Genomic DNA, 22487 nt, shown 5'->3' on the forward strand with positions numbered 1-22487 from the left:
GTAGGCACGCGTTTGCATGCTTGCACTGCCTGCCTACTACGCACTTGTGTCGTTTCTTTTCTTTCACCCAGCACACAGCAAGAAGAAACTGCGTAGTTCATTTTCACTCTCCAAACGTTTTACTTGTAATTGCCTACTTTTTCGCAGTTTTAGTTGGAATATTTCAAATATTTCAAATTTTGATAGTGAAAATAATTAATACATACAAATTTACTGCTATGAATCCATCATCATCATCTCGAGCCGCCACGGAAGGGCAGGAAAGTGTTAATTCTTCTTATTCTTCTCCGAGGAGGGTGGGTCCTTTTCTGCTTGGTCCCAAATTCGACTCCCCCCCTGCCAAATGTGTGACCCACTTCCTGGCCAGGAGGGAAGGGACACAAGACTTTTTTACCGTTAAGGTATGTAAATTGTTTTCATCATCATAATTATGCATTAAATATTTTGTTGATAAGTATTTAAGTAGGAGTCGATAAATCATCACGAAAATGGTGAAAATTAACACAGTATTTACCAGCCCTGGGAATTTATTTTAAAATTCTGGACGACAAATTTGTAGTCAGGAAATTGATTAAATAGAATGAAGATGAGTTTTTTTAAGGTAAGATAAGATAAGCTAGTTTGGATGAGGTGAGTTAAAATTTTTCTGAATGCTTCTTAAAATTGAAATCTGATTTTTTGAAATGTAAAAATTTAGAGTATATTTTTTTAATTGGCAACGATCTGCTGTGCAAATTTACCGTCCAGAATTTTTAAATTAAATTCCCAGAGCAGAGCAATGATTAAAAACGATTGTGATTTTGACGATGACTCATCAGATTAAGAAAAGTTGGTTCTCGTTATTATTAAATTAAATTATTAATTAATACACTTAATACATAATTTCTCTCTCCCTAGGTATTGACCATTGCTGAGCCAGCGGTTGTCGAGTCGACGGACGACATGTATGGGAAAATCCTCCTCCGCACCGAGTACAATTTGTTACGGCGACTGGAAGGTCTGAACGGTGTCCCGCAGGAGTACGGGATGATCCAGGTATTTTTATTTTATGAGGCGTATTTTCTGTTTATTAAAAAAAAGTGGGCATAGTTTTTAAAATTGTCCTTTTTTGTGTCAGGATCATGCCGAAGATGATGGACGAATGGTGGATATAATCTGCCTCGTTTTAGGATGTTACATGCCCCACAATTACTCCAGGAAATGCGCCTCTCTTTTATATCTACAACAATTCGTTATTCAAGAAAAGAAGTTGGAGGAATCCATGGCAATTAAGATCTTGTGTAATGTTGTCAAAGTTGTGGAGGCCTTGCATCAGGTAAAAGTTGAAATGCTACTAAATTTTAAATTATTATAAATCCTAACTTTTTTGTTATCAATTTATAGCGACATATTGTTCATCGGGATATCAAATTGGGAAATATCGTCGTAGATAAAAACACCCTGGAGGTAACGATAATTAATTTTGGTTTAGCGAAATATGTCACGGCGCAAGATGAACTATTGCTGGACCAGTGCGGATCTCCAGCCTACGTGTCGCCTGAGGGGATAAGTAAGAAACCATATGCTGGTGAGTATGTAAATAATTAATTAATTAGCTTGTATCATATTTTTTTCATTAATTTATTTACAAATTATAGTTCCGAGCAAAAAGTTTTAGTTTATTTATAAATATTTTTTTGCCAGGTAAACCATCAGACATGTGGTCGTTGGGTGTCGCCTTGTATACTATGCTTTATGGGAAGTTCCCATTCTTCGATGTCAGCCCGCGTGAGCTGTTCAAGAAAGTTCAGGGCGGAGTGTTTGATATTCCGACGTAAGTTCAGTTTAAATATCGTCATTAACAATTATGGAATATTTATTTGCTGTTACAAATTAAGATGACCAGCTTTGCTACCATTGCTTGCTTGTTGTGGCTGGTTTAATTGTTAAAAAATTCGAATCACTTTTGTGCATTTTTTACTCATATTTTAGATCATAAATAAAGCTAATTTTGTTACTTGCTGTATTTTTTTCCAGCGTGGGGTTTACAGTGTCCGTGGCGACGATCAAATTACTGAAGTCGCTCCTTGTCGTGGACCCGCAAGCAAGGCCAACGGCGTCTGACATATGGACGCTGCTAAATAACAAAATTAGTGCGGAAGAAGCCTTGCTGGAAGGGCCACAGGTAAAATAAATGCAGACTAATTTTTTGCCCACTTAGCGTTCACTTTCTCATCCCTTCTACTTTTCCTCTTAGATCGTGCCGACCATGGATGACGATGACTATCAACCCCGCATTAGGCAATCCGTGTCATTTCCGGTAATGAGTGACGCAGAAGTCGAGACGGCTCTGGAGGTGCGAGCAACCACTTCCTTTACGATAAGAGTGAGTAAACCACAAAAATGCGACGCTGTTTTGAAGATGAAATAAGAATTGCTGTTTTTTGATAAAAAAATAGAGGTCTCTCAATTTTTGCGCACAGATTTTGACCAAAGTAGTGTCAAAATTTGACAGTCAAATTTAATTAGGAGATTGACACTAGCTTAGTAAAAATCTGTGAGCATGCGTTGAGCGACCTCCACTGTAGGTACCCCTATTTAATAATTTGTTTCTCTTTCAGATCCTACAATGGCTACAATCGGATTCTCAGCCTCCTCCTCAACCATCGGGCCCACACGTCAACACGACTGTGATTCCGTCCGGGAATGTGCCTTCCGTCAACGTGGCGACAAATCAGGAGCGAGGAACCCCTACGACTACTCAGACGACGCCACCATCTATCGCCCGTCGAGCGGCTCGCGCCGTGCTGGTTGCCACACGAAGGCGTATAAGGAATTTGCACGTCGCTGTAAGAAATGTTCGCCTTTGGAGAATTATGACGCCCTTTCCTTTCAGTCGTAATAAAGAGGATGGTGCTTCCACGTCAGGATCATCGGCCAACACACAAATTTAGTGCCTTGGAACACCTGTGTATTCTTGGTTCACTAACATTTTACGATTATTACGTAGAAATAATAGTTGTAGGTAGTACGCAAAGTAGGAGAAATTAGTTTTAGTTGTAAATATTTAAAAATTGGACTAATCTAAGCTACGATGAAGGGACTTAGTTTTGATAATTATTGTATTTAGAGTTATGAAAAATGTTTGTGTTCATTTACTATTTATGAACTTTATTTGTAATATTTTTTGTCACGAAAGTCAGCCAAGCTCGTAAGTATTTATACGAATAAAATAATTCTAGTTCGAAATTGTTTGGAAAAAGTTGTAAATAGGAAAAAAGTATGTCGTCCGATAAACTATATTTTGAAAACTAGACTGCTTTAAATACATGATAAAAGTTTAATTAATTGTGTTATTATCTTCATACAATTTTAGGATGTCTTTATTTACTCAACATATCATCAATTTCAATTTTACAATGGGGGTATTCGTTACGAGTTCGCATTACTTGCAACGCTAACAAAGGCAAAGTTAGCAAGTTGGCAACAAATTTTGACTTAAAAATTCATCCGAGAAATTGCACATTTCCAAGGCTAGTGTTCGGAATTTTTTCGTTTAAAATTATTTTATGATGCGAACTCGTAACTATAACTTATAGTATAACTTATAGTAAAAAATCAGCGCTGTCAGCCGGAGGAGCCCGAGCGAGAAGTGGTTCATTCATTTCATTTCCTCAGCTGCTCTCGACCCGTCCATCTCTCTCTGCTCAAAAAACACATTTAATCAAAGAAGTCCACCTTTTGTAACAATTAAATAATTAATTACACATTGCTCATTAATTAGTTGAGTCAAGTCCGTATTCTTCTTGGCTCCGGTAAGGAAAATACTCTCGATATCTTGGAAAATAACAAGAATACGTTTGTATTTATTAAACTGGGACAATTCGCAGCGGTTTAAAATTTTACTATTGGAGTCTTTCATTAAAAATTTAAGTTTAATTTTGTCTTTTTACTTAAATATAGGTGGTCGAGATGAGTTACAACGGGGTGTGGTGGAGGTGCGAAATTTGCGAGGCTTATCTCCCCAACGAGCCAGCAGTTACGTTGCACTTTTTGGAGAAACATGACGAAAACATTCTTCTCCGTGATGATGTCAGATTAGAACCGCTGTGAGTATTTATTTTTAAATGTATAGCATTTAAAGTAATTTTGTACGTTACGATTTTTGCATTCGTTTTTAGGCGAATCGTTCTTCCCACAGAGTCAGAATTTTGGAGTGCAGTACAACTTTCGATGGATGACGTCGCCCTGAATGAAGAGGACATTTGTGAAGGGGATGAAGAGGTCGATGACGAAGGAGACGGCTATAGTGACGAAGGACGCGATGATAAGGTTGGCGAATTTCACGACCGCGATGATGCTAACTGGGTATTTTATTTATAACATGATCTGTATTATTTATCCGTTTACGTTTTTGCGACTAATTATACTAGTTGTATCAATAATTGATATTTTTCTGCTTGCTTAGACCCCACGTGGCCAAAGGAAGAGGAGGATTACTCATCATGAAAGTGAAGAAGATGACGACAATGAACAAGATGGCGACGGAGATGAAGATGACGATAAAAGTGACGAAGACGAATCCCATAGTGTGGATGCATCTGGAAAATTGGTGGTATTTATGCACTTTTTTTATATTTATTTAACAAATTAAGTAGTAGCAGAATTTAGTAATACATAAATTATGCAGTAAGGAATTAGGTAGTTGATGCTTTACTTTATCTGTTGCCAAATTGGTCATGCATTTTAGGTAAGAAAGTGATGGTCAAAAATATTGCGACTAGATTTTTAAGAATAATCATTCTTAGAAACTTTGCAATTTGATTACTAAAAGTATATTTAAATATTAAACAGTAGATCTTCAATTGTTCTTGCTAAATTTCATTACGTCATAAAATTTACAAATTTTCCCATAATTATTCCCATGTAACAATTATTTTACTCGATTCATTCAGGTGCCTCCTCCAACCTCGGTAGTTCACCCCTGTTACAGCTGTGCAGCCACGTTTGACACCACAGAGAAACTGAACACCCATCGGAAAAAGCACATTGGTGAGAAACCCTTCGCTTGCGACACTTGCGACAAAAAATTCGCCTTCTACACACTTTGCGAAATGCATAAACTCCAACACACCCCAGAGTGGCCAGAACTTCGGAAGGATACCAAAAAACTAGCCGAATTGAAGAGACAGTTCATCTTAAATAGGCGAAATTGGCGGATGCGACTTTATCAGCCTCCAGTCCGGAAGCAGTGTCCCCAGTGTCCAAGATCGTTTAAATGGGCAGCCGGACTTGAACGACATTTACGTTGGCATAGGAATGGTATGTTCATAAATTTAAAAAATGACATGTTTATAATTCAGGAAACTTTCCTGTCAAAATTTCCTAAATTAATTATACAAAAACTGACTCCTATATATATTCCTTCCAGAGCGTTCCTTCATTTGCACCACCTGCGGCTCCGCGTACCGCTTCTACGACACCTTAAGAACCCACCTTCGCTCCGGCAAGTGCGCCAAAGTCATCCTCACCTCGTTCTCGCGCGCCTTCCAGTGCGAGGTCTGTCCCGCCCGGCTCAAGTCGGAAAAAGGTCTGCGAACCCATAAGAAAAATCTACACGGGCTCCCTCACAAACCCCGCGTCAAGCAAAGGTTGACCTGTCCCCAGTGCAGCTACGTAACGACATCGGCCTTAACTCTGCAAAACCATTTAAATTCACACTCCGGCCTGCGACCATTTCTCTGCCCGACAGAATGCGGCGCCGCCTTCACGATGAGGACGAATATGCTCGCCCATGTCCGGAAGAACTGCCGGGTCGCGAAAAAAACAGGGCTTGCCGAGGAATACGAGGAGCAAAGGAAGGGATACGCCAGTAAGCGGAGAGGCATATGGGGCAAGGTCCCTGGCGGTGTTAGTTGTCCCGAGTGCGACAAGATTTGTCCAAGCGTGGGCAAGCTGAAGGTTCATAGACGCACGCATGACATAGGGAAGCTAAAATGTGAGATCTGTGGGGTAAGATATCAACACAGAGCGACGTTGGGGGTGCATCGGAAGACGGCTCATCCGGAAGTGCTCGTCCATCCGTGTAATCAGTGTGAGGGATGGTTTGAAGATGTAGAGAGGTTGAAGATTCATGCGAGGATCGTGCACCGGAAAGGGGTTGGAGGGGAGCACGTGACACCGTCGACAGTGGTGATTCACGAGGTGGAGTTGGAGGAAGAATGGAAGGATGGGTTTGATAAGGGGGTTGATCCGTTGGGTGGGTGTGCCTGATTTTGTAGTTTTTACCTGAAGAAGACCGCATAGCGAGAGCTTGACCCCGTTAAATAAATTAAGTCGAGCTTTTTCCAGGGTAATCAATTGGTAATAATTAATAATTAATAGGTTTAAATCGATGCAAATACTTACATATGTATGGGTCCATTAAATAAGTGCATTATTTACTATATTTACAGAATAATAATATTTTGTACCCCGTGAGATTTATGAGATGAAGTAAATCAATAAAATTAAATATATATACTTATCGTGAGCTAGTTTCATACAGCATTATGTACAATGCATCCATGTATGTTACATATCTACATACATACATATGTACATGCAGATCACATATGTATTTACTTATTGGGGTTTACAAGACTAGCTTTGTAATGTCAAATGTTATGATCACAAAACAACGAGCTAACTTAGCCATATTTACATATAGACGGTTATCTTATAATGGTTGTTATTATTGATTAGTGTGTGATAATGATAAATTCTAGTACTTATGCATATAATTGTCATAAAAATTAATAATAATAATGATGAAACTAATTCTTTAAAAAACTAGATAAAATGTAAAATTATGCAAAAGTGGAACAAGCGTTGAGTTCATTTCTTGAAATTTATTTATTTAAGTGGACACTTTATCAAAAATATGCCAATAATAAGGAAGCAGAATGAAATATGAAATTCATATGAGACTGGAAATTCTAATTTGATCAATAATTTTTCAAAAATTAGCTGGTTTCATAAGTACAAAGTTAGGACCTATTTATAAACCACTTTCTCCTGCGAGGCCTGCTTTTTTTGTGGACTCCACCAAAAGATGGAGCGACTCGGCCCTTGACCCTCAGACGACTCGCTGTGGGACGGGGACGAGAAGATCGTGGACTTCGTGGGCGGATTTTTCTCATCTGCAACAATCAAAAATTAATAAGACAATTAGTTAAATGCATGAAATTTACATATGGACACAGTTATCATCACAGGGCGGATATGCATTACGAAAACTGTTGAAATACTTCCCAAAAATATTTACGAAATATGTACCAAAATAATCATAAAAAGAACAATTTTCGCCTAATTTGTACTTCTGAATATAATGCTCTGGATTTTTTGGGCAAAAAAATTTCTATCTTTGAAGTATTTACAAAATATGTGTCGTTTTGAAAAAAAAATATTTTAAACATTTCTATATTAAAAAAATATCTAAAGTGTTTTCGTACTTTTCAGACAATAGTGGAAATTCGTATTTATGTATGTACAAAACTAGGAAAACTCGGAAATGTGTGGAAATAATTTGCAATTTAATAGATAAGTAACACACCAAGTTTTACCGTCGGTCGTCATTAAATAAAAAAGTGGAAATTAAATACTTACATACATAACCGCCCTCTGGTTATCATCACGATAAGAGTACTCACAATTTAAATGCTACTTAAATGACTTACAATTAGCACAAATTGCTAGCCGCTTCTTGGCGAATCGGATCTGGTAGCGGAGCTGGTTCGATCGATAACTCACGCTCCAGGCGTTCTGATTATAGACGACGCTGCGCGATCCAGCCTGGCGAATCGCCTCGTCCAAGTTCCTTGCCTCCCAATACAACCAATGTACCGAGTGGGCCAGATGATTCATTTCGTCTGTAAACGTGGGGGAGTTGATCCGGGACTTGACCAAGATTTGCCGATAAGATTCCAAATCCAAATAGAGGAGATTAACCTCACTTGCTAAGGCCATCTCGATCTGGAGAAAAAAAAGACATTTTTTTAGTGTAAGACTTGACGCCTAATAATTGTAAGTCAGCACATTTCTCCGCTCTGAGAAGCTATTTTAAAATTCTGGAAGACAAATTTCTACAAAAGGTCGTTGCCAATCAAAAAAATGTACATTCCAGATTTTTACACTTTTTGGCGGAGGAGATTTCAAATTTAAGAAAAATTGCAACTCGTTGAAACTAGCTGAAAAAACTGCGCTATTCCATCAATCAATTGAATGAGTATATGTAAATTTGTTGTTCAAAATTTTAAAATAAATTCCCAGAGAGGAGAAATGGTTAAAAATGTGGTAATTTTGGTGATGCGTCATCAAATCCTACGTAATCTTATTTACATGAGTGTGAGAAATATTTTTTTTACTTACATTTTTTATGAGGGAGAAGTAATTCACACACGGTTAACAATTTTAGGAAAGGATTTTCAGCTAATTCTTCTTAACAGTTTTCTGACCAGGATCCAATCGCGTCCAGGATTAGACTGACTCGATGAAAAGGTTGAGATGTCCTTTTATATATCCTGGCGTTTTTTTATTAAGGAGACAATTTTCATCCATTCGGAGGAACAATGTTGACGGGAAGTTGGATTGGATTCTCGAACAAGTAAAATAATTGACCATGATATACAATGGTATCGTCTGGTATGTATGTACATACATAAGCAAGCATGTTCATAGATTCTTATATACATGTGCATGTACATATGGAACGTCCATAAATCACGTGATCGATTTTTGGACAATTTTGACCCCCTCCCCCCCCCCCCTTGGTGACCGGGGGTGATAATTTCGCTACCCCCCCCCCCACCGGTCACGTGACAGGAGATGATGCTCAAATTAAATCATGTTGTCCGGAATAACAATATTTTTTAAATCATTAATCAAATTAGAGCTACACTACACACATGTGTTAATAACTATTTAATACGCCAGTCAGACTTAAGAATTTAAGTCGAAGCAAGTTTCTAAATATGCAAAATGAAAATCAAATTTATGTGTGATATGCCAAGATAGTTTATATATAACTCTCATGACATTTATTGGCATATATGTACAAAAGTTAAAAAAACTTTACTCATGTCACGTGACATCTGACCATCTACCCCCCACCCCCCGTGATAATTGGTGACAAATTTCAGACCCCCTCCCCCCCCCCTCGATCACGTGATCTATGGACGCTCCCATATGTATGTAATGTATGTACGTATAACAGAGGTGGGAATCTTATCATGAGTTTGAGACGCAGATCATGGAAATGTGAACCTAAACCAATGCAATGAATTGAATTTATTCAGGTAACAACCAGACTGATACATAAGTTGTATTCATCAATTGAATCGTGCATCCGGCATTTCTCGTCTCGAATGCTGGCTAGGAATTTGCTGCCACAATTGGTTATTCGTTATGATTCGTCTGTCCTTCCACCTCTCCAATTTCTTCCTTATTCTAGAAATATTTACATGACAAATGCATATTTTTATAATGCTGTGTGCTTATCAACCCCATGCATCGTCAGTTTAGTTTTTCGGACTAAATGTACCATCAGAAATGCAGAATTGGTCAACATACAGTATTTTGAGAGTAGTTTTTCCCATGGTTTGGATTTCCAGGGTTGTTACACCCACAAAAGATGATAATTTTCATGAAGAAAGCAAAAGTCATGCGAAAATGCATGTTTTCTGAAGAAAGTAACATTTCACCCATGTCAAAATACACACTTTATTTTAAAAATCGTGATAACAATGTATTTTGAGAGCGATGAAAAGTTGATTTCTAAAGAAAACTATATTTTCGTGTGACTTCTGCCTTCTTCATGCAGATTCTATTCTTTTTGTGGGTGTAACAACTTTCGAAATCTAAAGATTGGGAAGAACGGAGTTCAAAATACTTTATTTTACACAGGAAATGGTTCGTTTCCATATTTAGATGAAACGCAAATACATTGATAAGTTTACATTTATGTATAAAATACCATAAAATGGTATTTTATTCAAGCAGAGACGGGAAATGTGAACAAAGACGTACGCAATGAATGGAATATATTAGATAAGAGGCCAACAAGCTGTACATATTTATGTATTAGGTATGAATTGAATGGATCCCTTGTCATGAAAGACGGCTTATCTGTCAAAAATGTTAACTGGTTTGTCTCTTCATTTTTCTAATTTTCAAATTAATTTCCAAACGAAAATGTAAAAATTTTAGCCGTTCTTATTAAACATGTCTTTAAAAATAAATATGCAACCGATATTCCAGTACAAATTCACATCAATTCTATGCAATTTTATTCTCATTTATTTCACATTGCCCAAAAATGACCAATGAACAAGGACCAATCATCATTGTGGCGATTAAATGGCTACTAAAATATGTACAATGGAGTCATCATTTTTATCATAAAACGATTACTTCCCGACTTTAGCTTCCGCTTTGGGCGGTGTGTCGTAGTGGTTGTACCGCTGCCCCCACTTTTCGCCGTGGTCGTACTTGCCGTCGTGGTGATGGGCGATGGTTTCCTCGTGTCGGCAAAGTCATCCGGTAGTTTGAGGGCGTATCATCTGTTCACTTATTTACTAAAAATATTAATTTGCCAAAATTAACAAACCAAGTACGACAAGGTGAACCATTCGCAAAATTAGTAGCAAAGAAAACCTCTCCACAAACCCAAACCCAACCACAAAAACATCATTAGTACATATGTATTACTGCATTTCGTCTCATCCTCACCTTCACATTTTCTCCCATAAATTCCATAAATTATCTTCACTATCAGCAAAGCAACAAGAAAAATGTATGTCGCACATTAAATTCCACTCCAATTTGATAAAAGACAAATGTAAAAACATAACATGCCGTTGGTAATCATTCATCCATTAATTTTCATTCCCAGTACCAAATTCCCATCTGCATGTCAAATATCTAATGCACAAAAAACTTCACCAACTCATGGGGCATTCATTTCAAGAAACAAAAAAATCATCAAAAAACAGTGTAACACAACTTGTACCCGTTTACAATCATTCAACAGTGAACAAAGTAGCGTTTTTTATTTCTTATTTATTTTGACAAGTCTCGTCTTCTTGTTAGTGATGCACGCCTTCAAAGTTCTTATTTGTATGTACATATATGTACATGTACTACAGATTTGCAACGTCGAGATTAACATGCCTACTTTGACAGGGATTTTATGCCACATTAAGTAATCGGATTAGAGATTATTTAATTCACAGTAGTAGAATTGTACTTGTGTTCATTTACATACAGTGGCCACGGAAGCCTTGGGGTCATCAAGAGGCCTTATTATTGCAGGATAGCGGGAGGGTCTTGTTCATGTATGTATAAGATGGGCGGATGATGCGGATATCGAATAACCGTGGGGATATTGTCCATCTGCCCCCACGCTTCCGCGGCCACAGTTTACCCCCAGCCTCCATAAATAAACGCAATGATGACCAAACTAAAATGCAGCCTAGCCAGAGCTGGGTGATTATTGGTTTTTGAGGGTGGATTAAGGATTAAGGATTAACCACAAAACAATGTGGATTGTGATTAAATTATTTTCGTGAGATTAATTCATGTCAGGATTAATCCGGATTAATCCATAAATTCTGAAAATTTCGGGATTATGATTATGGATTGATAATCCGGATTAATTTGGTGATTAATGATTTTTACACTATATCTAGCGCAAAAAATTTCAACTACGTGGTTTCACATAAAAATGACGCCAGTTTCAATTGATATATGTATGTAGCACAGGGCAGCGAGAACATGTTGATTCTTCAAATGGTAGCTGACAGAACAACATTGTGAGAACTTGAGACTTCAAGCTACACTGTCAACTGTGGGATGAATGGAACTATGGGAAGTGAACTGAGTAATCCAGATTGAGAATTAATCATGAATACGTAATCATGATTAGTAATCATGATTTGGATTAATCTGGATTAATAATCATGATTAGTAATCATGATTGGGATTAATCAGGATTAGTAATCCGTAATCACGATTATGGATTAATGAAATCAAATGGGATTATTCCCGGATTAATTCTAATTCCAGAAAAATCGGGATTATGGATTGGGATTAATCTACAAAAAACTCAGGTTGCCGGATTAGGGATTATGGATTAATAATCCATAATCCGGGATTAAAATCCATAATCCTTAATCAGGATTATCCCAGCTCTGAGCCTAGCCAAAGTACAACTTTATTTATTATAAATGAGTCATTTTAGTAAAAGTTAACAAATCTCATATTTCAATTTTCTCACATTTTTACACTCCACCTCAAATTATACAATCGTCAATTTCATATTCCTTGATGTAAATCCTTTCATGATGGCATTATCATCATATTAAAATTAAAATTAAACCAAATATTTCGTCCTTAATTTTAATGTACTAATCCAATTAATTGAATGCTCACAAAATTATAATTACTGCTTCACCACCACCACTGACGCAATTTCTTTCTGGTCAGGTTTTTCTAAAATAGCAAAGCTAGTGGATGAGTTTTTTGGTACAAAAACAAAAACCTCACAAATGAAGACGATACATTTGTGCAATAAAATGCACTTAAATTAACATTGTGATCTATGATCTATGTTAACAAATGTACATATACATATCGTCGTCTTGTATGGCTTTAACATTTTGCCTCGACCTATGTACATATTCATGTAGCAACACCATACATGTGTCATACATACATATATGTATGCATATGTATGTATATGTATGTATATATTTAATGATATATATCATTAAATACAAATACAAATTTTGCATATTTTCATACATGCATGTTTGCAGATGCGGTCTTGCAAGTGCTTATATACATACATACATATTTATGTACGCACATAGTCTATTTTACATACATCCTTCTTAACCAAGCCAGTTATGTATGATACCTTGTTACTAACCTGCAAATGTGCAATATGATCACGACCTTTACACCTTGCTTTTGCTTTATCATTATTTTCCCAGGCTAAAACTGAAACACAAGAAGTTGTGTGATAAATATTATCTAATATCTATTATTTTTTGCAATGTCTGCATCTTTGCGTGACCAAATGGGAGCTTGCACACATAAAGCATCTAAATATATACTAAATACGAAGACTGACTGGCGAGCTCGTCACTGCAGTAAACATGGGTCAATTTTATACCATCCAACGAAAATTTAGTTTATTCCAACCAAAATTAATAATTTGGCCAATAATGCAATGGGCAACGGGTTTAATTTTTGTGTCCAACGAAAATGTAAAACCATCCGACCAAATTTTACATATTATATTACTCTACTTTGCCTATCATATTATTGACATCATACATAAATGGATAGATATGGGTATGTATTTTCACAATTACCATCACTAACTCTCATTTCTTCCCAATTCTCATTCAACTTTTGTCAGGCCATTCCTTGTGATTTCGTAAAACAATTAACGAAAATGTCAGATTTTCAGCGACTAAATAATTATCAATCCGACTCTGCTCACTCGGTTGAATAAACCCCACAAAGAAGCAACAACGTAATCCCGAATTTATTTTCTATAATTAGGAAATAAACCACTTACAGAGAGAGAGTTCGGTTAAGGCAATATTTTGGATGTATGAAACTTCTGTTAAATTGGTCTCGAGACAGAAACCCTGATAATCCAGACAGTAAATTCTTTCAAACTACAACATCAGTTTCAAATTTGCTGATCAAAATCATATACTTGGGCACGGGAGAAAGCAGGACTTCGGTTTAGGAACCTGAGTGAAATTTTCATGCAATGTATTTCACCAGGCGGAAATAAATCTATTCGAAATGATGAAATTGATAAAATCCTTGGGTTAATCAAAAGAATATGAATAATGTATTTGAAAAAGTTTGAGTCGTACGCTTCAAACCGGCGTTCTGAATTATCAGTTTTAAATTGCATGACTGGATTTCTTCCACTTGTTCTTGCTCTATATTCAAAAAAGTATATGCATGCAAGCATATTGCTGGAATATGAATAATTGATAAAGATAATTGTTGTACCGGACAATCTTAAAACTGTTAAAACTGATGTCATTGGAAGCTAAGCTAAGCGCGGTCGAAAAAAGTTAGTTAGAAATGCTTTGATTATTGACTAAATATTTATACCTTCTTATTTATCGTAAAATTTGAAGTAATCAAGGACAAGGATTTCATTTATTTCTTATTTGGAAATTTAATTATTTTGTTGTGCATTTTAATGAAAGTTGTTGCAAAATAAATCAATTCGTTGCCCATTTCATAATTGGCGAAATTATTAATTTTGGTTGGATAAAGCTATATTTTCGTTGGATGGTTAAATTGGCACCCCAGTAAACATTCTTGCCATTTAAATTTTGTGTATGTACCTATAAATTAATAACACCAAGAAATTTGGTATCATGTTATGTGCATGATGATCACTCGTTTGTACTTTAATTGTGCAATTAAATTCGCTACAAGCTGTACTTAATTATCATGCATGCTTACATATGTAGCTATATGATCTAAATTTATTTAATAGGATTATAAGGGGCCGTCTATAAATTACGTTGTTTTCGAGAATTTCTAGACCCCCATCCCCCTTTACCATGTGTAATATAGGCACGATGTCATTTAAGTCTTAGACCCCCCTCTTGCGTTACATTATCTATGTATGGACGGGCCCTAAATTGTGTTCGCAGAGTATGTATAATTAATTACATTTTGTATCGTCATTAAGAAAAACTAAACGACCAGAGGCGTAAAAAGTTGCCTCTATCTGAGAAAAATAAAATCTTAATCCTAAAGCATGTACATATGTATGTATTGTCCACATTAGACTAAAAATATCTCCCCCAACTCTCGTCCGACTGGAAGAGATCCCGAAATTGCAGCAACATTTCCACCCTTCAGTGCAATATTCACCCTCTTCACATACTTAAATGATCACATATGTGCTCATATGCACTGTCTGTAATGTACATAATCTCCCCCTTGTTATGCACCCTCCAGAGCTAAAATCTCCGTAATTTGTCCCGTCAGTCGGTTCCATTCTGTCGTCGCGTCCACTGGAAGCAAATCATGGAGGAGGAACTAGTGCCTGTTCGCGTGTCTGATATTTTGCCCCCTCCTGAAATGTGGAGGTTGGTTTTCCTTTCATTTTGTTGTAGATGAATTCATAATTATGCTTAATTGTGTTCTGTTAAAATGTAAAATTTGCAGGGTCCATGTCAAGGCGAAGGTCGTGTGTAAAACGGGTGTGCATAACACCGCTATGGGATCGGCTTCCGGACCATTTTACAAAATTCTGCTGGCCGATAAGACCGACCAGATTTATTTGTTCGTCTATCTCCATCCCCGACCTCCACTGGGGGCCAATCGGAAATTTACGGAAGAAATGCAGGAAGTTGTGGACCTATTAGAGGTAAGAATATATGTACATAGGTAAATGTCTCATCTATTAAGCTTCACCCTAAATAAAGTTGTGTAAAATTTACTCAAGGTCGAGTAAAAGAGAGGATGATACAATAATTTGCAAAATTTATCAGACGTTGTGTTGCATTTTGCACAACCTTAAGTAAATTTTACACAACTTTATTTTTGAGAGTTTTGCATGCAACTTTCAGAGTTTTGCATGCAAGTCATCCTATAAAATACATAAACGTAAATCATGGCGTCGAAATTGCGAATTTGATCCTTAATATTCTGCTCTATTAATTTTAATTAGATTGGCCAAGTGTACACTTTTGCTGCCCGAGTTCGAAACTACCATCCCGATTATACGGTCCAGACTCAGAGGAACGGGGCAGAATTGCTTTTCGACAACATGGTGGACACTTACGACGACGAGGAGGAGGATAACGTTATGGAAGATGCCAAGATGTATCTGCCCTTGCAATTCAGTAGTGCTGACGTAATCAGAGAAACGGATGTGGGACAGGCAGTCGGTGAGTCGATACACAAATATTTACATACATATTTGCCAATTTGTCCGGTTAAAACCTGTGGGTCATTAAAATTGAAAAATACCGGGCTTTATTTTATTTAGACGTTCTCGGGACCGTGGTTCGTGTCGGGGCAACGCACGGTGCTCCTGATGACCTCTTGCGGTTCGTGACACTCGAGATTATGGTAAATAAATTTGTGAAGCAAGTAATACCGTGCTGATTTAGTAACATTGTCAAACCCCTAAATTCTGTAAATTCACAAACTTTTACAAATATTACTAAGAAAAATTGGCTTACAAACGTTTGCAAATTCAGATTAAGGGCGCCTTCTGATTTTATAAAAGTTTGTAAAATTATTTCACAAAACTTACAAAGTTATCAATAACTGCGTTAATCGAATCATTGACTGATTATTTCCTTGTAGGAAATGACTATCAAAATATATATGTAATTATGAGTTATTCCCTTAAATTAATTTCAGGGGGGCCGGTTTCACTGTAATGTTTGGCGAGGTCATGAGAAAGCGTTTCGTGTGAATGCGGCCCCTTTTCGAGTTGCAATTCAAGGGGCAAAGGTCACCACGTTTGATCATAGAATCCAGCTGCATATCGGAAACACGGCCATTGTCTATATGGTAATTAACAAAAGTTTTATAAATACATATGTACATATGTAAATATTTAGATTGTTGTCCCAAAATGCATATATTTGGTTGGACATTTATGTAGATTTTAATATTTATAAGTTTTTATATTTTTCATATCTCTAATTTTTTTGATTCGTTTAAAGCCTTGGACTTGTGGTAGCGAAATTTGTATGTAAATTTATATCTTTTATGATTTAGATGAACACAGAAAAAGAATTGAGTCGAATTGATCCTAACATCCGTGAAGGTGAGTTTTTCAGTGAGACGTTTGGATCGGATGATGAAGATGATTAGCAAATTTGGTCACATTTTAATGAAATAAAGACTATTTTACGTATCAACATTACGTATGTATGTGACTACGTTATAAAGCAAATACATTTGTACTTATGCACGAACAAAGAAAAATCATGAAAGACAGGCTTATGTATGTAAGTACGTATGTTCATACAAATACTAATTAGTACTTTAGTACATCCTATGTATATATTTCATTGAGTTTTTCAAAAATTAAATTTCTAATTTAAATTATGGACGCGTGTATAAATTTATTCCAAGTATTTAAGAGAACAATTTTAGCATTTTATGTAGGTATGTACAAGTATGTAAATGCAAATAAATGACGTGATGATAACATAAAATTTGGTAGGTTTTGTTAAATTTTGCATTGTTTACAATGTTCCCAGGTCGAAAAACCTTATTTAAAAATCAAATTGGTGAAAATATGTATGAAAGTAAATTATTTATCTATTTACATATAACGAACAATGAAACGCTTATTATATGCTCAAATATTTATTTATTGTCCATTATTCCATTAAACTTTTCCAGTATATTGTCAAATTAGTAGAGGAAGAAAATCAAATCGTTTTCAGTTTACTGACAGGAGCCGGCCGAATCGGAAATCGCCACGGGTTTGCAGGACAGACCTTTGCAGCACACGCCGACCGTGTCTTGCAAATCCCCCTCCAACTTTACGGTCGAGCAGAACATCCCCTTCTTTATGCACTGCGATACATTAATTAAATAATTAGTGTCCGAATTTTCTCTAAAATTATGAAAATTTCCAAAATATACTTTAATGCACTCCTAGAAATCTAGTATTAAAAGAATACCAAGCGGTATTCATGATGACTCTGCCAAAGTGTATTGATAAGTAATACCGTGTCGTAATAACCCGGTATTAAAGTTTTACTGTATCGGTTGCAAGTGTTTACGGACCGGTATAATTTTGATACCTAGCGGTAGCAATCTTAATACTGAAAAATCAATATCTTCCTGACTATACCAGATTTCCAACAGTGTGCTTAATTAATTATTTACCTCTTGTCCAGCAACGGTCAGAGCAAACATTGCCAAGACCAAAAATACCAAGATGACGTTTCGATTCATGTTTGTACTCGTGAAATTGTACTTGGTTTCAAAGTTTGTTTAAATTTCGAAGTAAAAACTAATTTCAGTTTTTAATAACAAAATTTAGAATGAGGTAAAAACCGGAATGGTTTAGTAAGCCAATTAGCTACTCATTTTATACCAATTTTTCTCCACAACGTCAACCACTTAAATGTGACACGAACTAATTTTTAGACATGTGCGTGCATAATTAATATCCATTGTTATAAATAAAAATTAGCAATGTATGAAACTCATCCCATTGTTACATGCATAGTTTTCGGGAGAATGTAGAAACACATATGCACTTATATGTATAAGGTACTTATATAAGCTACTTTATGAGAACGTTCTGTCTTGGTTTTAAAAGTCATTGGAATTTTTGCTCATAAAATCTCAAATTGAAAACCCTATATTAAACGACATCCGATCATAAGGCTTGGCCAAAGGTCGTTTTTTGAATTTTAAGATGTTGTGAACATGCATATGAATAAGAAATGTTAAAATTTTATACACAAAATTCTTGTATGTATTCCATACCGATACTTTCTTGCATCCAGTTATAACAGATAATTGTTTTCTCTCATTTATACAATAAACTATTTACGACAAAACTTGACACACATACATAAAAGAACTGATACATTAACATTTTCGCTAATTGTTTCCACGTATGTATGTATAAGGAAACCCTAAATTGGTGGCTTATGTAAATCATCAAGTTTAAATTTAATTGCCAAGTTATATAAAGTATTTATTGTTCAGAAAACCAATGTCAAAAATTCGTCACGCATTAGAATGAAAGTATAGGCAGAAGAGGAACCTGCTCCCCGTGGATATTGTCGAGGTGTCCAAAAAATTTCGCACCAGGATGATTTTGATGACTGAAAGTCCATTATGCAAGTCGACCTCGAATACATATATACTATCCTCGTTTACATATCCGAAGAGAATTTTATTTAAAAAATATAACATATATTTATAATATAAGGCAATTAACGCAGTCCTTGGTAACTTTTATGAAATATTCATAAGTGTTGTTTTAAAAGTTTTTGTAAAATAAAAAAAATATTTCTAAAATTTCGTAGAAGTTTATGTTTACAGAATTTACGGGTTTGGAAAATGTTGAATTGTCCCAATATTAAACTTATCATACATATGTATCCTCAAAATCTATTTATTACGATCTTACATGCTTTCGCACTCATACAGTTCATCTCCCTTCTTACATCACAGTACACTTCGTACCCCTTGTGGTAACATCCCACTCATTCATGGCGACTGATGGACCGCCGCACAAAGTTTTTGCTTTACATCCCTTCAATATAATTCCTTGAGGGTTGCCCACAATCATAATAGTGCCACCGCATTCTACATTTGTCAACGACCCTGCCTCAACTTCAACGTAGGTACACTTAATTTCTTCAATAGTGCAATTCAATCCTTTCATAAATAAAAGCAATTCTGTCGGACGATAAAATTGTCTCAAAATTTCTGACAGACTTATCGCTTCACATATTCTGCTATGTCTCAGAGTATTATTTTGACCGTAAAGGTATACCTCGACACGTCCTTTGGTCACTAGTAAATCGGAAATGACAACATTTGTTGCGTACTTTGTCACTACAATATAGAAATTTTCAAATATCGAGCAGTTAATTTTTACTCTTTGCAAAATATTGTGACTTCCTTCAATTATAATGTCCCAAAAGCTAGCATCTTGTGATACGACGGGGACATTTAAATAATGTGTCACTTCGATGTCATTTATTTCATTCTGTGATCCCCTTAACGAGATTACACTACTTCCAAAGGAACTAAAGGCTACCTTTAAGTTTGAAAGGGTGCAGTGATTGGCACTAATCTCGATAGAGTTATCGCGACATAAATCAATCACTGTTTTTGCCCCGCGACCAACAATCGCCACGTGGTCGACACGCAGGTCAATATTGCACGTGTAGGTCGCCTCTTCCAAGAAGATGGTACACCCACTCGAGACAAAATGGAGACATAGTTCTAATTCTTCACTCGTTCTGGCGGCAATTTCTTGCGCGGGAATTGTAATGGCTCTTAAATTTACTAGTTAAACGACTTGATTCATACTTTCTATCCGATTTTCTAGCTTCCGTTTCGTACAAGATATAATCGCCTGTCTCACTCCATCGCTCAGAAAATTCTCTACCAAATCCTCATTTCCGTCATTTACCAACCGGTCGAATAAACTGATCCGTTTTCTTAACCGGAAGTAGTCCTGTTATTTCTTACAGAACTAATCCCAACGAGAACAAGTCCGCTTGCACATTGTTCAAAATGGCCAGATTTGAGGAAAAAAGTCCCCGAGCACTTTTCTCCTAATATTTTTGCATATTCAGAGCCCTAGGTGGCCTAGGATGTGTTCATAAAAAATTCGACGAGCCACACCCACTTTGGGTGAGGTTCTTTCTTTGTGGGTTTATGGCCAATCGCCCAAACGAAATTTGTAGCCCAAGCGATTATACACTTTCAGTAAAAATTTCAATCAAATCGGTCCATAAACCAAAAAGTTATTAAGGGTAAAACTTTGGCGAAAGGCAAAAAGGGCCTACTTTGGGGGCGCGGTTGTCTGAGAGGGGCAAGTAAAGAACTCCAGAAAGCAATGCAAATAGTGATCCCCAGGTAGATCTTCTCAACCCAAAAAGAACTGAGTTTCCATATCTGCCCCTTTCCAAGATATAAGGCCGGGAACATTGAAAAAAATCTTGGCGAAATTGTCCAAAACGGGCGAAATCAAACATGACGTAGAGCGATAAAATTTAATATCTAGCTTCAGCTGGTCCTAAAAAGTACGTCGCAGGTGAAATTGAGCCATGTCGTCATGGAACGACATCGACATGTCGAAATTTCGACATGACTGTATAGCGCTCAAATTCAAAACGAATACTCCCCTACCTCTGCACAAACGCATAAAATTCTTTTTTTCATGTCGACATCCAATTTTGGAAAAAATTGAGTTCGCTTTGAATTTGAGCGCTATACAGTCATGTCGAAATTTCGACATGTCGATGTCGTTCCATGACGACATGGCTCAATTTCACCTGCGACGTACTTTTTAGGACCAGCTGAAGCTAGATATTAAATTTGATCGCTCTACGTCATGTTTGATTTCGCCCGTTTTGGACAATTTCGCCAAGATTTTTTTCAATGTTCCCGGCCTTATATCTTGGAAAGGGGCAGATATGGAAACTCAGTTCTTTTTGGGTTGAGAAGATCTACCTGGGGATCACTATTTGCATTGCTTTCTGGAGTTCTTTACTTGCCCCTCTCAGACAACCGCGCCCCCAAAGTAGGCCCTTTTTGCCTTTCGCCAAAGTTTTACCCTTAATAACTTTTTGGTTTATGGACCGATTTGATTGAAATTTTTACTGAAAGTGTATAATCGCTTGGGCTACAAATTTCGTTTGGGCGATTGGCCATAAACCCACAAAGAAAGAACCTCACCCAAAGTGGGTGTGGCTCGTCGAATTTTTTATGAACACATCCTAGGCCACCTAGGGCTCTGAATATGCAAAAATATTAGGAGAAAAGTGCTCGGGGACTTTTTTCCTCAAATCTGGCCATTTTGGACAATGTGGCTTGGTACGAGTACTTTCCATCTAGTACTTCCGGCGCCATGTAACATCTCGTTCCCACTCGGCTTGTGAGCTCGCTACCATCTTCCGGCCGGATCCATCTTGCCAGGCCGAAATCACCGATTTTTACGGGGAGCTCGTACTCGAAGTTGGTGAACATAATATTTTCTGGTTTAAGGTCTCGATGAATAACGTTTCGATCGTGGAGAAATTTTAGGCCGTTCATCAAACTTTCGACGATCACGGCTTGCTTCATTTGGGTAAAAATGGAGTCTTTTGGGGGTTTAAGATCGTCCAACCAATGGCGCAAGCTTCGTCCACAGAGCTTCATTTGTATGCAAGTCCACTCGATGGGTGCCCCTTTGAGGAGTTGTTCCTTATATCTGGCTTCGATGTAGAGGGGCGGCGATAATTGGATGATTTTTGCCACCTGAGAAACCGACAGGACTTTCTTTTCCAAGAAGTTATGATTATTTACGACATTTTCATGTTTCTCGAGTGAATTAGGAATATCGAACTCGCGACGAGTCCCTTCGTCAAGTAAGGTTTGATTGAGAAGGATAAATTTTACGGCGTAAAAATCTGTGGCTATTTTTGTTTTAAGAACGACCCCAAATGTACCGTGACCCAGGCAGGATTCGTAGGTTGTAATGGCGTCGACGAAATCGGGGATCGGGGGACCCGAAATGTGAGGGGTCACTGGATGTTTTTTCGCCATGGAAATATTTCTTATTGAGAATTTTGCACTCAAAATGTGAATGTTTTTGGGCGAGGTTAGAAAATGGTGAGTGTAATAAAACGTAGTAGGTGATGTGGCGCCTGGTTATCATTTCAAGATAAAAACTTATCTTGAATCAAATGCATAAATTTTATTCACTGAAT

The 22487-nt window shown here is 36.8% G+C and overlaps 5 protein-coding genes and 1 non-coding gene across 8 annotated transcripts; 3 read left to right on the forward strand and 3 right to left on the reverse strand.

Annotated features, from left to right (window-relative positions):
* The first annotated feature begins 52 nt into the window (after positions 1-52).
* LOC110857216 (serine/threonine-protein kinase 40) lies at positions 53-3323 on the forward strand. 2 transcript variants are annotated; one of them, XM_022105829.2, is made up of 8 exons: positions 53-401; positions 898-1035; positions 1118-1315; positions 1384-1567; positions 1684-1813; positions 2017-2164; positions 2237-2365; positions 2601-3323. In XM_022105829.2, the coding sequence occupies exons 1-8, from the start codon at positions 219-221 to the stop codon at positions 2931-2933; spliced, it is 1443 nt and encodes a 480-aa protein (XP_021961521.1). In that variant the 5' UTR covers positions 53-218; the 3' UTR covers positions 2934-3323. The 2 variants fall into 2 exon arrangements, with proteins under 2 accessions (XP_021961521.1, XP_035713511.1); XM_035857618.1 differs by lacking the exon at positions 53-401 and adding an exon at positions 810-828.
* Positions 3324-3479: 156 nt separating this feature from the next.
* Positions 3480-6505, forward strand: LOC110857162 (zinc finger protein 595). Of its 2 annotated transcripts, XM_035857616.1 has the most exons (6): positions 3480-3794; positions 3943-4088; positions 4161-4347; positions 4448-4594; positions 4935-5301; positions 5411-6505. In XM_035857616.1, the coding sequence occupies exons 2-6, from the start codon at positions 3952-3954 to the stop codon at positions 6250-6252; spliced, it is 1680 nt and encodes a 559-aa protein (XP_035713509.1). In that variant the 5' UTR covers positions 3480-3794; positions 3943-3951; the 3' UTR covers positions 6253-6505. The 2 variants fall into 2 exon arrangements, with proteins under 2 accessions (XP_035713509.1, XP_035713508.1); XM_035857615.1 differs by having other exon boundaries at positions 3480-4088.
* A 349-nt stretch (positions 6506-6854) lies between these two features.
* LOC110857286 lies at positions 6855-8579 on the reverse strand. Its single transcript, XM_022105904.2, has 3 exons — positions 8389-8579; positions 7698-7992; positions 6855-7160 (listed from the first exon to the last, which is right to left on the reverse strand). The coding sequence occupies exons 2-3, from the start codon at positions 7984-7986 to the stop codon at positions 7015-7017; spliced, it is 435 nt and encodes a 144-aa protein (XP_021961596.1). The 5' UTR covers positions 7987-7992; positions 8389-8579; the 3' UTR covers positions 6855-7014.
* A 6298-nt stretch (positions 8580-14877) lies between these two features.
* On the forward strand, positions 14878-17136 carry LOC110857292. Its single transcript, XM_022105910.2, has 6 exons — positions 14878-15155; positions 15235-15436; positions 15740-15959; positions 16061-16143; positions 16441-16593; positions 16804-17136. Exons 1-6 carry the CDS (start codon positions 15094-15096, stop codon positions 16897-16899), a joined length of 816 nt encoding a protein of 271 aa, XP_021961602.1. The 5' UTR covers positions 14878-15093; the 3' UTR covers positions 16900-17136.
* Positions 17137-17375: 239 nt separating this feature from the next.
* Positions 17376-20351, reverse strand: LOC110857163. Its single transcript, XR_004836577.1, has 2 exons — positions 17929-20351; positions 17376-17613 (listed from the first exon to the last, which is right to left on the reverse strand). It is a non-coding gene; the product is annotated as an uncharacterized LOC110857163 (transcript).
* A 1198-nt stretch (positions 20352-21549) lies between these two features.
* LOC118432888 (calcium-dependent protein kinase 18-like) lies at positions 21550-22323 on the reverse strand. The gene has a single exon (XM_022105768.1). The coding sequence runs from the start codon at positions 22321-22323 to the stop codon at positions 21550-21552; it is 774 nt and encodes a 257-aa protein (XP_021961460.1).
* Between the last annotated feature and the right edge of the window lie 164 nt (positions 22324-22487).

Source organism: Folsomia candida, unplaced genomic scaffold, assembly GCF_002217175.1.
Source record: "Folsomia candida strain VU population unplaced genomic scaffold, ASM221717v1 Fcan01_Sc018, whole genome shotgun sequence".
Lineage (NCBI taxonomy): Eukaryota > Metazoa > Arthropoda > Collembola > Entomobryomorpha > Isotomidae > Folsomia > Folsomia candida.